Source organism: Rhamphochromis sp. 'chilingali', assembly GCF_963969265.1.
Source record: "Rhamphochromis sp. 'chilingali' genome assembly, chromosome: 15".
Lineage (NCBI taxonomy): Eukaryota > Metazoa > Chordata > Actinopteri > Cichliformes > Cichlidae > Rhamphochromis > Rhamphochromis sp. 'chilingali'.
This window is the reverse complement of record NC_137942.1, coordinates 27,146,145-27,163,746: the sequence shown is the minus strand read 5'-3', so window position 1 is coordinate 27,163,746 and position 17,602 is coordinate 27,146,145. Positions and strand designations below refer to the sequence as shown.

At 41.5% G+C, this 17,602-nt stretch overlaps 1 protein-coding gene across 1 annotated transcript; it reads left to right on the top strand.

Moving 5' to 3' along the window:
* The first annotated feature begins 5,820 nt into the window (after positions 1-5,820).
* ldlra (low density lipoprotein receptor a) lies at positions 5,821-16,219 on the top strand. The gene is made up of 18 exons (XM_080906169.1): positions 5,821-6,092; positions 8,521-8,646; positions 8,751-8,873; positions 8,957-9,337; positions 9,440-9,562; positions 9,642-9,764; positions 9,879-9,998; positions 10,203-10,328; positions 11,204-11,375; positions 11,459-11,686; positions 11,771-11,889; positions 12,004-12,143; positions 12,263-12,404; positions 12,646-12,789; positions 12,933-13,277; positions 13,380-13,460; positions 13,549-13,706; positions 13,849-16,219. The coding sequence occupies exons 1-18, from the start codon at positions 6,035-6,037 to the stop codon at positions 13,903-13,905; spliced, it is 2,766 nt and encodes a 921-aa protein (XP_080762295.1). The 5' UTR covers positions 5,821-6,034; the 3' UTR covers positions 13,906-16,219.
* Positions 16,220-17,602: the final 1,383 nt, after the last annotated feature.

Here is a 17,602-nt window from a genome sequence, read left to right as displayed (position 1 = left end):
GTTGAGAAATGAACATTCAATGCACGGGCGACAGATCTGGTTGACATTCCTGCTGTCAGCATGCCAATTGCACGCTCCCTCATTGCTTGTGGCATCTGTGGCATTTTGCTGTGAGACAAAACTGCACATTCCAGGGTGGCCTTTTGTTGTGGGCAGTCTGAGGTACACCTGTGCACTACTCATGATGTCAGATCAGCATCCTGATGTGGCACACCTGTGAGGTGGGATGGATTATCTCAATATGGCAGATGTGCCCACTACCACACATTTGGACTGATTTGTGACCACTGTTTGGGAGGGATGGTTATATTGTGTATCTGGAATGAATTTTAGGTCTCTACGTCCATCCCATGGGGAATGGGAGCAAAAACAAAAGTGTTGTGTTTATATTTTTGTTCAGTGTATGTCTCTGCCTTTTGCTTTCTCATAGCTGGGACAGGCCCAAGCTGCCAACTGCCCTAAACTGGACAAGCAAGTAAGAAAATTGATAGATTACATATAAAATACAATATTTCAAAGTCAGCAAAGCACAAACAGAATCAGAAGTTGCTTATTAAATCCAGTAAATGCAGTTTGTGTGTGGAATTTATATTTGAAGTTATTGTAAAATCTTCTGAAAATATATTCAGAAATTAAAATGTTTAATTCAGTGTCAGCTCCCCTCCCTGCTGCCAGTGTGTTATATCATTTACTGTAGGCAAAAAAAACAAAACCATTAGTTTTCTACTTCCTGTCAGTGCTCGAGATTACCAGTGTTGCATTAAAAATGTGCCTGACGTCTTTTAGCAACATATAGATAGATCTAAATGTTTATTGTGTCTTTTTGTCATTGTTACAAAACAATATTAATCTGAAGTGTAGCACAGATTTCAGGGACCCTAATAGAGACTGTCTCTGTGAGCACAGTTTGAAATCTCCCCACACATACTCACCATACGAAGTCTACAATTAGTATCAAGCTTAACAGTGTTATTTTCTTTGTGTATAAAATGAAATTCTTACACAAAGAAAATTTCCCCTGAACAAAGACATTCAGTTGCATCCAGAGAACAAGGCGTCACTAGAAACATGACTTGCAGAAACAGAATAAGCTTTCATGACATTTTGAACTTTTACAGCATCGGATTTTTGAGTCATTACTGGAAGTATCTGCAGTATATAACATGTTTGTTAGCAACTAAAACAATATGGCAGTAAGTACCCTATTAAGTAAGCAAGTGCTGTTTAATTCTAAAAAAATAATTTAACACTGATGTTTTCATTCAGTGCTCATCGGTTGGTTGGTGAGGTCTTGATGCTTGGGGTGGTGGTGTCACTGTTCATGCAGGATTGATCTTCTCTACATTGCATGTAGTGAACAAAACAACGTCTTCTTCTTGTTTTTTAAGATTCTGTAATACATTACAGAATCGGTCTTCCTGCCGATGCAGCTCCAGTTGTGTGAGCTCTCTTTCATTGTTCTCTGTTTAAGGGGATTGAGTATAATCTGCATGCCATATAGACAGGCTTGATGTTATCTGAAAAAACGCACAGCAGACTTGAGGTTCCCTTTTGTGGCTGTGGTGCTGCCAGCTGCCAAGAGGCACCCTTAACGTCTTTCATGAGACCCTCAGCCAGGTGTCAGGCAAAAGCTCCCGCTTTGATTGGCTGACACAGCTTCCAGTTCAGTTTCAGTTCTTCCTTCTGCTCCTCAAGATGCTTTAAGGAGTTGCAGGAATACTTTTGAATTTGCCTCCTTGCACGACAACGTGAACGTGTGCTCCACCGTCTCATTTTCACAGACCTGTGTCTCTTGGAGCCAAGGTTAGGAACAGTTTATCTCGGAGTTTAGAAATTTCCGCCAGGACACAGTGAACAGTTGAAGCTTTTTCTCTCTGGGTTCAGACTCTGACATTCTTGAAGGAGTGAGTCTTCAATTAAAGACAGGCTCAAAGTATTAGTGCCAACAACCTGTAAACTAAAGAAGGAAGACCATCGGAATACCGTTAATTCTAAAAAGATCAACAAGAAAGAAAGTTACAAAAAAATACCAGAACCTAAAAAACAGATCTAACAACATACAATGTGTTTATTACCAGGATCCCACAGAAAAGTCTTTTCTTAGAAGAGTGCTGGCAGATCAACCTCACCAAGGAGAGGCCATGAAGCAGCTCCTCACAGGAAGAAAGAAATGGCAGGAAACATGGTTCTAGTAAAAATGTATCATTTGACTTACTTAATAATACCACAGTAACCTCTTAAATCTCTATGTTCTCCTCACATCATGTCTGTTATGTGATGGAAAAAACAGGAGATTGAGGGAAACTACAGATAAGAGAGATTCAGGAGAAGGTGCAGACACAAGAGGGAGACAACCCAACCACAGAAATACATTAAAACACATAGAGTATGCGCTCAGAGACACACAATATGTGTGGTACACTTGTACAGGACTCTGTCTACTGTCAGACCAGGGAGAAGAGGAGCAAGGAGACCATGGCTTCAAAAATGAGGAATATGATCTCACCCCAACAGACAAATCCTATTCCTCGTGGATCTGCAAAATATAGAATTTAAATGAGATATTTGAGAAATGTATTTGAGATATTTGTACCCTCATCCCTCCAATAACTAATACAGCTTTGTATAATTTTGCATGAATAAAGTAATAAACATTTACAGTGCACCTGTGTCCAGGGCTGTTCACTCACTGCTGTATACAAATGTGAGCACATTTATGCAACGAGCCTTGTTCACATGTATGTTTTACTATGTGAAAAATACACCAATACACCTGTTATTCATACGAGGATTATTGTATACATTTCTTAATCTAATAAACAAATCAGTAAAAGTGAAAAAAGTAGGGAGCAGCAGACACAGACCACATTCATTCATTTATTAATTCATCTGTTAGTTAAGCATTACTAATCATATGATATTATTTCCTTTTACTGCGCCCAGGGGCATTTGTGCTTTTGCTGCGATGTTTTGATTTGGTTAGCATGTTGGGGCGATGTCCCAGCCATAGACTGCAAATGACAGAAGGATGTAGCCCTTGTAATATCCCCCTTTGGTTTGTGCAGTCCTGTTTTGAAGCTTTAAGTTCAGCATTCTGTTTGCCTCCATGCTGGTTTTCTGAAATGCCACAAGTGGAGTTGATCTGACTGAGAAAACCGCCAGTTGACATGATGGTGACTTTCCACTCATAAGATAAATTGTACTCAGCTTTGAGTGCTCCTAGCTGACACGAGTGGCACCGGGTGTGGTCTTCTGCTGCTGTGGCCCATCTGCTTCATGGTTCAGCATGTTGTTCATTCAAAGATGCTCTTCTGCACATCTTGCTTGTAACGACTGTAATTACTTTTACCCGTCTGGATATTTTCCTCTGACTTTTGGCTTTCTCTCCCAGCGAGCTGCTGCTCGCTGAATGTTTTGTCTTTTTCAGACCATCCTCTATAAACCCCATAGATGGTCATGTGGTCATCTCAGTAGTTTCTGAAATATTCATACCAGCCCATCTGGCACCAACAACTGTGTCACATTCAAATCCACCTAAATCCCCTGTCTTTCCCTTTCTGATCCTCAGTTTGATGCAAAACATCTTGACCATGTCTGCATGCCTAAATGCATTGAGCTGCTGCCTTGTGATTGGCTAATTCGATATTTGCATTAAGAGCAGCTGGTCAGGTGTAAAAAAGTTGCTCCCGGCTGGCCGCTAGCAAGACTGAAGGTTTCACACACTTATGTACTCTCTTTTGTGGTTGCTATTTCCTTTTTGCAGTTCCCCTGTAAATATTGTCTGTTGAGATGTATTTGTATCACTCACTTCCTGTACTTCCTGTACTACAGGATATTTTAGCTTGTAGTTACTTATCTTATTTTCAGGAGAAATGTATCTTCTGCCAAGAAAGTAGTTATTGTGCACTACTGATCCATGGAGCCACACCCAGCCATAACAACATTTTAAAAAAATTCCAGTAATGTGTCCTCGCTCTGGCAGCAGTTCCACTGGTGTAGCTGAACACACAAAACTGTTTCTGAAATAGTTAATACAGCTAAAAGCTGTGACTTCTCTATTGTCCCACTGTGGTGTCAGAGCAAAGGTGAAGCCGAAAACTTGCTTCATCTGGAAGAACCAGATTTAAGGAAAGTAAAAGTAAAAAAGGGGGTTGGAGATGAAAATTTGGTTAGTTTTTAGGGAGAAACGACGATTGAGAAAAGGGTTGTGGAGACAAGAAGAACCAGAAATTGTTGACAGAAGGTCGGGAGGTTGGGATTATGCATAACGAAAGAAAAAGAAGGCAAATCTGTGCTGGCGAAAGGCCATGTGTGTTTTTGCTAGTAAAAAAAGAGAAAGAAAAAAATGCCAGTTAGCATAACTTACTGACATAGTTTCAGCGATAGGGTGTGACACAAGCAGAGGATGGGGGTAACTGCTGTTTGTAGCCGCTCATCCAAGGAAGTTAACAAAGGTCTGAAAACAATGCAATTAAATGCAGGGTTAAAGGTGTGCAGGCTCAGTCTGAAGGACTGGGCAGAAAATGTTTAGTACAGGACGCTTGTGCTTAATAAACTACGACACTACGTGGTTTTATGTTATTGTCATAATTTTCCATTTTCCACCATTAGCGTGTGTGTGTGAGAGGTCCTGAAAGATCCTGTTCTTGTGACTCACAAACTGAGATTAATACCAGTTTGTTCCCACAGTGTCGCACACGGTTTCCCCCAGGCTTTAAATGGACACTGTTCATGCTACACATACTCTATATTACATGTCCACCAACAAACTTGATTGTACACTTCCACATGTAGTGACTGTGACGCAGACTGTCTAGTTTTTCGTTTTCAGAATTCCTCTTGTGGATCTTTTAGCTGTGACTACACATGCTGGTGTTCTTTGTGTGTCTCTCTGACTTTTCTTTTTTTTTTTTTTTGTACAGATTTATTAGACAATATAAATGTTAAAATGATGAAAATACTTTTTTTTCCCCATTAGATTTATTGACACCCATTATTACCACTATTATAGAAACATCTGATATTTTGTGTAGCTGAAATTTTAAATTTTGGTTGTCAGATTTACATTTTTATAATGAAAAATTATTTGTGAGGGGGGGGGGGGGGGGAATCAACTTTGAGGAAAATATTTTAGAAATAAGCTGAATATTTTAAGAAAAGATAAGGATTGATTTTGATTTTCAGGATTTGACAGCTGGAATTAAATGTGAATCCAACTTTCAGACAGTCACACACATAATTATCCATCCTGTCCTGGCATTAAACCAGTGGTTAGACAGCTGCTCTGAGTTATTTACCTTTTTCATTTGGCAGTAAAATTAACAATATCCTCCTGACAACAGGTGAAAAAAATAATTTTCCCATTGAACTGTTTGATTTCCTGCCTCTTTGGAGGCCACACTAATACATGAGAAATCAATGGGAAGGCCAGGGTGTCCTCTGTTTAGTACATCAGGACTTAGTAGGCTATCTGAAATAGGTCAAAAGACGTTACACTAAAAACACATGTCCATTACAGAGGATATTAATGAATATGCTGGTTCTCCGGAGGATATGACTCTATTCTGTAATAAATAAATAAATAAATAAATTTCTCTCTCACAGAGAGGAGCTTTAAACACTCCCCGCTGCCATCATGATTGCCAAATTTGCCTTCAAGGAAAGAAACCGGTGTGCGTAAACACTGAAAGGGTTAACTCATAGTAGAAACCCATCTGCACGGAGCTCCGCCTCACAATTGTTGAGGTTGTGCGCCTCAGAAATCACACCACTCCAGGCCCCGCCCCCTCCCCACCCCCCCGGATCCCACCCACAGGCTCCTGGACCACATTGAAAGGGGCTCTGATGTTGTCACAAGCTATAGTCTGCGGAGCTCCATCATCAAGAACTTCCAGCAGGAGCATCTCTGTAACAAGCAGACCGCAACTACTGTTCCAAGTGCCCCAGCATTCCCACTATCCCCAGTGTTACTGACAGGCTGGAAACTCATCAGTGTAGGCTTTCAGTGGAGCATCTTCCAGAGCAGCTGCCAAGCATGAGATTGCTGTGTTGCGCCTCCCTGCTGTTTCTCATCAACTTCGTCTTTCAGACAAGTAAGTTCTGAGATTTGCATCCAAACTTTGTGAATTTATGCAGTCCGGACTACTTTTACAGAGTGTGTGCGTGTGCGCTGTGGTGCTCCAGCTTGATGCCGTTCAGTGAAGATATGTGGATCAAATCTTACCGCTTGCGCTTTCTTTAAATGTAAAGACTTGAGGAGGGTGGGGTGATGGTTGAAGGGGCTTCTGTTTTATCACTTAAAAATCAAAATTTTAAATCGTTCATATATCATCATTGTTCATATTTTCCGTCATTAGTGTCTGTGCAGCCTTTAATTTTAAATATAATTGTTCTCCTTGACTTTCCTTGCCGGTGTGTTTTTGAATGAAGCTGCATTTTTTGTGCCTTCATTTACTGGCGCTCAGCGCAGCAGCTTCTGCAGCCAATCAGGTTTGAAGTGTGTGTGTGTGTGTGTGTGTGTGTGTGTGTGTGTGTGTGTGTGTGTGTGTGTGTGTGTGTGTGTGTGATTGTTTTAAAAAAAAAGTGTCAGGTGGGGTTTCTGAAGAGCCGGTTTTGAAAGTCGCTGTCATTCATAGTGATTCAGAAGGAGCGCCTTTTGCGCAAAACCCCAAACGTGCAAACACCCCGGGCTGTTCTGATTCAGATTTGGATGAATTACAGGTGCACATAAACTCCCTACAATATCCTCCCTGTTTGCAGGAGGGTGGAATGCCAGATACCGTGAAACTGACTGGATTCTCTCCAGATCATCCCAAACCACAGTCATCTTCAGGCTGAATTTCTCACAGCTTTGAAAGCCACACAGTCACACCTGTTCCCAACATACTAGTTCGAGAAAGTAGTGTGACAGGAACATGTCGGAACTGGTTGTCGCCCTTCCGCATTTCCTCAACAGTCACAAAGAAGCCTTGTGCTTAAAAGTTTCAAATTTCGACAGACGACCTGCATTACCTGCATTTCTGTCTCTGTGATGCAGAGACGTTAGATCTTATTCATTTTTAAAGGTGTGTTAATATAAGTTTAAGTCTGAGCACTAAGGGGCATCTTATTTAACATCAGGGTCAGTGACTGACATACATCGGATGTCAGAGACTGGCAACCTCCCCCCTCCCAAAAAACAAAAACAAAAAACAGGCATATGGGCACATGTTGTTGATTTGCCCTCAATCAATAACCCAGTCATTCAGTCCACTTTGTCTTTCAAGGTCTGAACTTTAAGCCCATTAAGTAAATAACCAGCGGGTCTGACCAACATTTCACTGGATTCAGGGAATGAGAGCTGATGCAGAAATAGCAAAAGTCCACTGAGCAGCCTTAACATTCAGAGAGAAGAACAGTTTTATTACCTGCAAGGAAATCCTCAGAAGCCTGTCAGTATGAAATAAATCATTATCTTTATAGCGATGGCAGTATTGCCATTGCCATAAATATTGTGTCATAAAAATGAATAGCTAATCTCTCCCTGGTGTAGATGTTTGCAAATCTGGAGTCATAAAAATACTACAACAAGAATAAACTCAAGGAAAGCCGTCACCTTATTTGATGACCGCGTAAACACCAGCTGTTTGACCTCTCCGAAGAGTCCATTATGATTTACTATGCATGAGATGTGTATGTAAGCATACATAATTTATGATTAGCTTTCATTGAGCTGCTCTTATGGGGGACACACATATGAAAATGTACATTTTGGAATCCGTAGTGAGACGCAGACTGTTGGTTTCTTATATAAATCTGGTTATTTCAAAGTTTCAGAGGCTAGAAGTAGGAAAGGCCTAAACTACCAGCTCTTGTGAATTTCTGTTAACATTCATATGCACTCTGATTGGTTCTTCTAGCTCAGAAGCTTTAGTGCTTCCATTAAAGATGAGGTTTTGGAAGAAGAGTTTGTGCCTTCAGTTCTTTTTCTACCAGGAACCATAAATGCCTGAAGCTTCCAACTGCGATTATGAACTGACTACATCAGCATATCCCTGATAAAGGCACCCTGCCCTACTCACATACATGCTGTAACTAGATTAGCCATTTATCTTTTCTCTAAATAACACTGACGCACTAGTGAGCTGACACCAAATCTCTCGGGATTACCTGATATTTCTACTCCAACAACAGAAATACTTTTAGCCACGCTGTTGATGTGGCTCTGCGTTAGTCTGTCACTGGGTTCGTCCACCTGTATAACCTTCAACTGCTATTGGATTTTCTTTCTATTTATTGTGTTTGAATGATATTACATTTTACACACCTATCCTCAGCATGAGGTCTAGCCTAAACTGTATTTGGTGTTGCTGCTAATTACCTAACATGTTAATTTTGCTAATGGTTGTGTGATGGATCGTGTGGCGTGGAGTGTGGAGTTTAGAGCTCCCAGTAAAAAATGGTGTGTGAGGTGTAGCAGCTTCATAAACAATTGCTAAAACAATTTTTTTGAACTTTTTTTTTTATGTCCGTCTTTCACAGATGCACTGATAACATGTGGAACCAACCAGTTCCAGTGTGGGAATGGGAGATGTATCACACTGAGGTGGGTGTGCGATGGCTCTGATGACTGCGGAGATGGCACAGATGAACTTCCTGGTACCTGTGGTGAGTACTCCGTGACCTGATCTGTGAATGGACTTTCTTTGGTGCTTCCACAATCCCGCAATCCAAGACCTCAGTTAAGATTTTCTTTGTTGTGCCACTTCCAGCGGTCAAAACATGCAAACCAACAGAGTTCAGCTGTGCAGGGCGTCTTAACCAGTGCATCCCGAGCACGTGGCACTGCGATGGTAAAGCGGACTGTGAGAATGGAGCTGATGAGGTGAATTGTGGTAAGTCCGAGTTCAGAGCCCCATGCATTACCCAGCTTCCTACGTTCGCTAATGTTGCTTCCTTGTTCTGATCGACCTGTCAGCGGCCAAGCAGTGCACGGGGTCCGAGTTCCGCTGCAAGAACGGCCAGTGCGTGTCGTCCTCCTTTGTGTGTGATGACGACCTGGACTGCGAGGACGGCAGCGACGAGGAATCCTGCCCGCCCGTCACCTGCAGTTCCGCTTCCTTCCAGTGCAACAACACAGTTTGCCTTCCACACCTGTGGGCCTGCGACGGGGACCGCGACTGCACCGACGGCTCGGATGAGTGGCCCGAAACCTGCGGGACAAAGACTCCTGACCTCGTGAGCATTCATCACTGCTCCTCGATGGAGTGGCTTTGTGGCAGTGGAGAGTGCATCCATGTTAGCTGGAAGTGTGATGGACAGGCTGACTGCCTTGATCAATCAGATGAAGCTAACTGCTGTAATTATGAATTTTTTTTAAAAAAACTATCTCTTTGTCCCTTTTTATGAATTCATTAGCGCTGCTATTTCTTACAATCTCTTGTCCTTTTCATCCCCCTAGCTCATGCCACCTGTTCTCCTGACGAGTTTGAATGCAGCGATGGTACTTGCATCCATGGGAGCCTGCAGTGCAACCATCAATATGACTGCAGGGACATGAGCGATGAGATTGGCTGTGTGAATGGTATGAGTCCCACCTTTTGGACAGCCGTGTGAATCTCTAATCTATTTTTGCTGAACTCGTCTTTTATGTCCATACACAGCGACCCACTGTGAGGGCCCAACCCTGTTTAAATGCCGCAGCGGAGAGTGCATTAGTATGGAGAAGGTGTGCGATAAGAAACGTGACTGCAGGGATTGGTCAGATGAACCTCTTAGGGAATGTGGTGAGTACCCCTCATAAATAACTGTCTGATTATTTCTGCTTTTTTGTGCTTTTAATAAGATTTACTATACTTTATGAATTCCAATGAAAAAGATCCTTCGTCTTCTTCCTTCAGACTCCAATGAGTGCCTGTACAACAACGGTGGGTGCTCTCATATTTGCAAAGACCTGAAGATCGGTTATGAGTGCTTATGTCCCCCTGGATACAGCCTAGTTGACACAAGGCGCTGTGAAGGTAGGCCACACTATTACAGTAAAAAATGTGAACTTCAACCAGATTAACAAACGGTGCTAATAATCTATTTACTTTTGACCCTTTTACTGGCTGCGCTTTTAGATAAAGAAGGATCTCGTAATTCCATGTGTACACAGTGACTCGACATGCTCGGACTCCTGGTTCATTGAATTTTAAAGACATTTCTCTTTTCATTCGACTCAGATATCGACGAGTGTGCCAACCCAGACACCTGCAGTCAAATCTGCATCAATCAGATGGGCAGCTACAAATGTGAGTGTGAGGAGGGTTACCAAGTTGACCAAGCAACTAAACACTGCAAGGCCATTGGTAAGTATTCGAGCTCTCTGTGTTCTGCCCATGCTGTTCTCTTGTGTTGTTGTGTAATCATTAAATGTTTAAACTTGATGACTAAACCGTTTCGCTGTTACACTTCGGGGGGGTGGGGGTTAAGGATCATTAAAGTCCTTTTTAAGCATAAAATTAGATTTATTTATATAAAGATAATTATGCATTTGGTATTTGTTTTGTTGAATGTCCATAGATATAAATAAGATTGTGTTAGAATAGAAATAAAATTAGATTTTTGGCACTTTTTCTATAAGAAAACAGAGTTTATATTTCACACAGTGTCACAAGTAGAAGGTGCAGACTGTATATAAAAGATGTAAAAAGATACCATGACATCACTAACTGGTCTGTGGATTAGCACGAAGCCTTTAATTTATGCTCATTAGCAGCCTTTTTTTTTCTTTTTTTGAGCCAGAAGTAATCAAATTCAGTTTATCAGTTAAAGCTAGCAAGCTTATTAGCTCTCTTGCTCTCTTTCGCATGAATGCTGTTTAAGTGGCAAAATTGTATTAATTATATTCCTAGAACGCCACCACTTATCTTCCAAAGCTAGGATACATATTGTATTCGTATTAGTGCTGTCAGCATTAATCTCGTTAAAATGACGTTAACGCTATAACCGCGTTAACGCGGCAGTTCTCTGTTAGCACGGTTAGCTCGTTAGCGCTGTCCAGCCCCACGCACAGGGTGATCCGCGCTAACTCGCTAACAGAGATTTGCCGCGTTAATGTAGTTATGGCGTTAATGTCATTTTAACGAGATTAACGCTGACAGCACTAATTAGTATCATTTAATTTCACTTTTACTTAAATAGGAAACTGCAAAATAAAATATACCTCATTCTGTCCTTGTAGGAACAATAGCCTACCTTTTCTTCACTAACCATCATGAGGTCAGAAAGATGACTCTGGACAAAAGTGAATACACGAGAGTAATCCCTCGCCTAAAGAACGCCGTGGCGCTCGACATGAACATAGCCACCAAAGAGATCTACTGGTCAGACATATCCCAGAAGAAAATCTACAGGTGAGCAGGAATGAAACCGGAGCGAAAATATTCTTTTTGTTCATGATACTCTTATTTGACACTTGTTTTTACTTTCTACCCAGAACTCCAATGAACTCGGCTGAAGACTCCACTCAACACCACATCGTGATCGGTAATGACATCGATGCTCCTGAGGGAATTGCCTTGGACTGGGTCCATGGTAACCTCTATTGGACCGACAGCGTTCGTGGCACGGTCTCAGTTGTAACTGCTGACGGTAGCCGACGTAAAACCCTCTTCCACCAGGACTTATCGAAACCCCGCGCTATTGTGGTAGACCCCCAAAGCAAGTAAGCTAATAGCACTGGTAATAGCAGTGATGCCTATATTGTTTGTTACGCGTACGTAACAGAACTATTTTTTTCACATTCCAGTTTTGTTTACTGGACCGACTGGGGGAATCCAGCTAAGATTGAGAAGGCAGGTCTTAATGGAGGAGACCGCACCGCACTGGTCACTGACAACATCGTGTGGCCTAATGGCATCACACTCGGTAAACTCAAGCACTCATGTCTCTTCAGTTTCAAGTTTTTGATTATTTATTCATGTAAACGTTAACACCAGTGTTCACTCTAGTCTAACTTTCCCCAACCCACTTCCTCCCCAGACTTGCTAAACCAGCGGCTATACTGGGTGGACTCTAAGCTGCACACCCTCTCCAGTATCGATGTTCAGGGCGGTGGTCGACGCACCCTCATCATTGATGAACACAAACTCGCTCACCCACTGGGGCTTGCTGTATTTGAGGTACCAATTTACCAGCTGATAAACCCAGAGACGCATCTCATAAACAACTCGCTGCACATGTAAACTGTAGTGTTTATCATATCTCAAATATTCAATCTTAACTGTTTCTGTGTTTGCAGGAAAAAGTGTTCTGGACGGATGTGAGTAACAGTGCCATCCTCAGCGCCAACAGACTGACTGGTGAGGACATTGTGCCGCTGGCGGAGCACCTATCGTCACCAGAAGACATTATTCTGTTCCATAACCTCAAACAACCTGCTGGTAAGAGAGTTACAGTACTAAAAGACTTATTTTTTAAAGATAAGATGAAGTTAAGTCGGGGCTTGCTTTTTCTATATTGATATTAGAAATATTGTCAGCTAAACAGTGAGATTTGCATCTATTAATTGGGTGCTTAGCCCAGCTCATTCACTTTTGTTTAGCATACAGACATGAGAGTGGAAGCTATCATCCAAAGCGTACATTCCAAAGATTCCACTGTTCTTTTTTTTTCCCATTGCAGGAAGAGACTGGTGTCAGGTGTTCAATGGTGGTTGTGAATTCCTGTGCCTGGCAGCTCCTCAAATAGGAAGACATCCCCCCAAATATACCTGTGTCTGTCCAGATAACATGACGCTAGCCAGGGATATGAGGACATGTGTACCAGGTATGCTAGCAATAGTAATACGAATCACGATAAAATAGTTGCTACAATGTTATATGTGCATAATATATAATAATATAAGTACAATATTTAAGTCGATCAAGCAGCCTTTACCTGACTCCCTGCCTCCTGTTTCTTTTTACCAGCTGTGCCAACACCTGAAGCTACTGGGCTGCCTCAAGTTCCAGCCACAAGTCCTCCTTATCTGCTACCAGTATCACCCAGCACCACACCGAGAACAATACTCAGGACTACACCCAGGACCACACCGAGGACCATACTCAGGACTACACCCAGGACCATAGTGAAGCCTAAGTTTCACACAACTACTACAGTGCCGGGCTTAACTCCCAGCACTGTCGCCAGACCAGTGCTACGGCTTACCAGTCCTCCATTCAGGTCCACCACACCACAACAAAGGATGCCTTTACCGCAGCCAGGAAATCCTAAAGTCTCCCAGACCACCACTCAAGCTCCAGTCACCTCTCCAAGTGAGTTGCCAAAGTGCCAAGAGAGTTGTTTTGCAGATTTCAGATAACAGGTTCAGCTCTATGTATCACTAACTTAAAATATTGTGCTTACCTTTGCATTAGATATCCGACCTGAATTTGCTGAAGTGCTAACCGAGACTGTGTCTACCACCCCAATAGCACTTTACGTTATACTACCTCTTGGTAAGCTCTTTAAGCTTTTGCTCATTCACTGAAAACCCAGTACTGACATCATGTGTAACTAGCCTCGGCATCCGTTTCCATCAAATAGCGATCATCGCTCTGGTGGCTGTTGGTGGCGTTCTGCTCTGGAGGAACTACAGGCTGAAGAACACCAACACAATTCACTTTGACAACCCCGTTTATCAAAAAACCACTGAGGAGCAGGTGCACATTTGGAGGAGGCTTGATGGTTACTCATACCCAAAAGTAAGTCTAAAAGGTGGTAATTCTACAATATAAATATTAATATTAATCTAAATGTAAAAAAATGCTGTTAAACCTTGTTTTGTTGCAGTATCCATTTTGCATCTTTATTTCTAACTTTATTTTTTCTTTGCATTCCTCACAGAGACAAGTTGTGAGTTTGCATGAAGAGGCAGACAATCCAGTCTTTGCAGAGAACTGAAAAATGATGAGCAGAGTGGAAGGAGGTGCCTTAATGATAAGCTACCTTCTTCATCGTTTAGCATTGTTACCTCACGCAGCACAAAGATATGGTGATCAAAGCCTGTATGTGACAACCTTAAACCACTATATCCTCAAAGATACATAGACGTTCTACTGTGAAAATACCAGTTAATTTTTTTTTCTTATCAAGGCGTACATTTTTTTCTTCATTACTCACCAAAACATACCCGATCATCAGATTGAGAAGTCCTTGATGTTGATCATTTTTAGTTGTTATTATAACTGCTTTGCTGGCAGTGTAACTGTGTCATCTTTCAAGCCACTTGCCTGCTTTTGATAATGTTACATCTTGCACTACTTATCATTTAAAATGGTAAATGGCCTGTATTTATATAGCGCTTTACTAGTCCCTAAGGACCCCAAAGCGCTTTACATATCCAGTCATCCACCCATTCACACACACATTCACACACTGGTGATGGCAAGCTACATTGTAGCCACAGCCACCCTGGGGCGCACTGACAGAGGCGAGGCTGCCGGACACTGGCGCCACCGGGCCCTCTGACCACCACCAGTAGGGAACGGGTGAAGTGTCTTGCCCAAGGACACAACGACCGAGACTATCCAAGCCGGGGCTCGAACCGGCAACCTTCCGATTACAAGGCGAACTCCCAACTCTTGAGCCACGATCGCCCCGATAAACAACAGTTTCAGGAAATAGTCTATTTTCTGTAACCAAATGTTTAGCTTTCGCCTCCTGAGTTGCTAACTTTGTTTACCATAATGATTGGAATCAGGCGAAAGCAGCTAGCCTAGCTTTGTCAAACAGGAAAATCATCTCTAGAGCTTTTTTCTTAAGTTCGTATAAAAACAACACTGAAAAGTGACGTGTCAGCACCTTACAGGTGTTATGTAGTAAAATTAGCAAGGTGATTGCTACTTCTGTGCAAAACCAGGGAATGGTTTGCTATCTTATGCTAAGCTAATCTAAACTGCAGATAGTAACAGATTATAGTTTTTCTTTAGAGTTGAGTATGCAGCAGGCGAATGTAAATGCTAAACATGCCTCATTCACCCATTCATACGAGCACTGCTTCTATGCAGAAGCGCTATCTAACATTCATACATGCATCAGAGAGCAACTTGGTCTTGCTCAAGGATATTTAGGATGCAGGCGGAGCAGCCAATAATGGAACTACCAACTTTACAATTTCTAGATGACCTGCTCTACCTCTTGACACATGTAATATTATGGGGGCAACACTGGGAGTTACATGCGCCATTGTGACCCTAGTGTGACCTCAGTATGTCAGACTGATAAGTCATCATACGTCATACAATCTGCCTTAGTGTTGTGCAGAAATATAGTCCAAAACAACCTAATGGTACCGCTTCCATTTACCTAGAAAAGAATCTCAGGACACTACGAGTTTGTGCCTCAGTGTGCCTTTTCAGCTGTCCAATGTCTGCGCTAGAGAGGCATCTTTAATTTTTTTTTTGCATGTAGATCCCTCATGGGGTGTAGTACATTCCTGAAAGGCTGAAAAGCATTGATTCAGACACATGTGACCAAAAGCGGAGTGTATAGTGCTCTGTACCAAGTCACATGTGTATTTAAGTGCTCCCTCAGGACCGGCTGCCTTATACCAGCATCGCTGACAAAAGAATGCCACGTGTCCAGACAGATTTCCTTTGTGGTTTATTATCATATATTTGTATTGTTGAGTTTCTTTTTTTTCTACAGATTTTGTTCACATGTTTATGTTGGTGCTACTGAGTGGATTTGTATATATGCATATTTACAGCATGTGAGATGGTGTTAGGCAGTGTTACAGTGCTTAACAACTTTAAAAGAGCACGATTGAATGGAAGGTTTTAATGCCACAGCTGCTCTAAATTATTAGTATTTGTAATTGGAAAAATCCTTTTTGCATATAAAAACATAAATTCAATGTGTTATTTGCCTGATAAATAACAATATTAATGTTTAGATTGACAGATTTCTAAAATATTTGTGGGAGCTGGGTTGTTTTATCACAGGTGATCTAATAAATGTGTTAAGCACTGTACCTGCAAGTGTGGTTATGCTAAAGACTATAATATCGTGTGGGTTAATGTCTGTTATCTGGATTTCAAGCTGAAAAATAGTCATGGGTGGAAATAAAGCCATACACTGAGTGACGGTGTGAACTAAGGCTGTAAATACAATGTTCATAAAAATGTACATATTTGCTCCTAACCCTTGTTGTTAATATTGTTTCATCCTTTAAACATTTACTCTACAGAAATAAATGCTTATATTTATTATGAAATCAGTTATCTCTGTATTAACAAAATTACAGATGTTGTTGAACTGCCGCAGCTGGAATGCTGTGGAGGGATATTAAGAGAGCTGTGTATAAATAAATCCCTGCAAACCTGAATGAACTGAAGCAACGTTGCAAAGAAGCAAATTTCTTCATAACAATGTGAGACACAACAAATGACTACTACAAGTTAATGCTGTTAAAAATCGATCTAGAAGCTACTGAATCATGGAGTCTACATAACTATCGACACATTTTGGGTGAATGAAATACTGACACAGTGCAGGACGGCACGCGTTGATATTCACCTGAGGTTGTATTTTCCTAATCTTAAGAAATGGTAGGAGACATTTTTATTTTGCTCCATAGGTAAAATCTGAGAATTAAAAGAGAATGTGTTTTCTTTTTTACCACGACTGTGTGCTTCACATTCTCAGTGTTGTCATCGTGGTCATATTGTTTTTATAAGCGAATCCGGCTGAAAACATGGGTGTTTTTTTTTTTTTTTGTTTTGTTTTTTTTGCTGTGCTGAGGCTGCTATATAGGTCAGTTGAAAACAAGACCCATTTCGTAGAAAGTCCGCGTCAAAGCCAAAAGCGACACCCCACTATTCTCCGAAATTCTCCAACACGCCCACAAGTAGGAAAAAAACAACTTCACAATCTTTTGTTTATTTGTGTCAAATTAAATCGGTAGATAATAACACCGGTATAAGAGCTATAAAGTATTTTGTAAGAGAAACTTTATGATGTTAAATGATTAAGAAATACTTAATCTGTGTAACGTTCGCATCGTTAAACTTAGTAGGCTACTATAGTGAATTGAAGTGATTTAATTAATTAGCGAGCTTATCTGTATTTGTAGAAGAGTGAGCAGATGTAGGGAGGTATGCTTCTAAGTATTCTAAATCAGCTGTGGGACTAAGTCACAACAACAGTGACCGGGTACAGCTCTGTCCACGAGCGGTCAAATCCATCAGCAGACATGTGCAAGGTTCAAGGCTGAGTAGCAGCGAAGTGCAGAGCTGATAACAGGAGCCAGAAGATGCTAAAGACACGTGGGTAAACACAGAGCCACACAGGGATGCGAAAACAAGCAGACTGTCAGATGTTCCTCAGAGGAAGTGCCGTAGTGTGCGTTATTATGAACATATTGCATCATTATTTCATCCAGTGTGGGCCAATTTCCTGAGCTGACATCGGGCACACATCGTCCCAGACTCCGTGCTGTTGGGAAACAATACGGTTTGTTCTGTTTTCTAAATAAAGGTTTTATCTAAATACCTTCTGATCATTAATCATTAATTTAACCACTGTGATTCTTTTAGTTTCTTCCACAGATGAACATGTATAAGTTCAAGCGCCTTTCTGCCGTGTGACTCGTTATGTT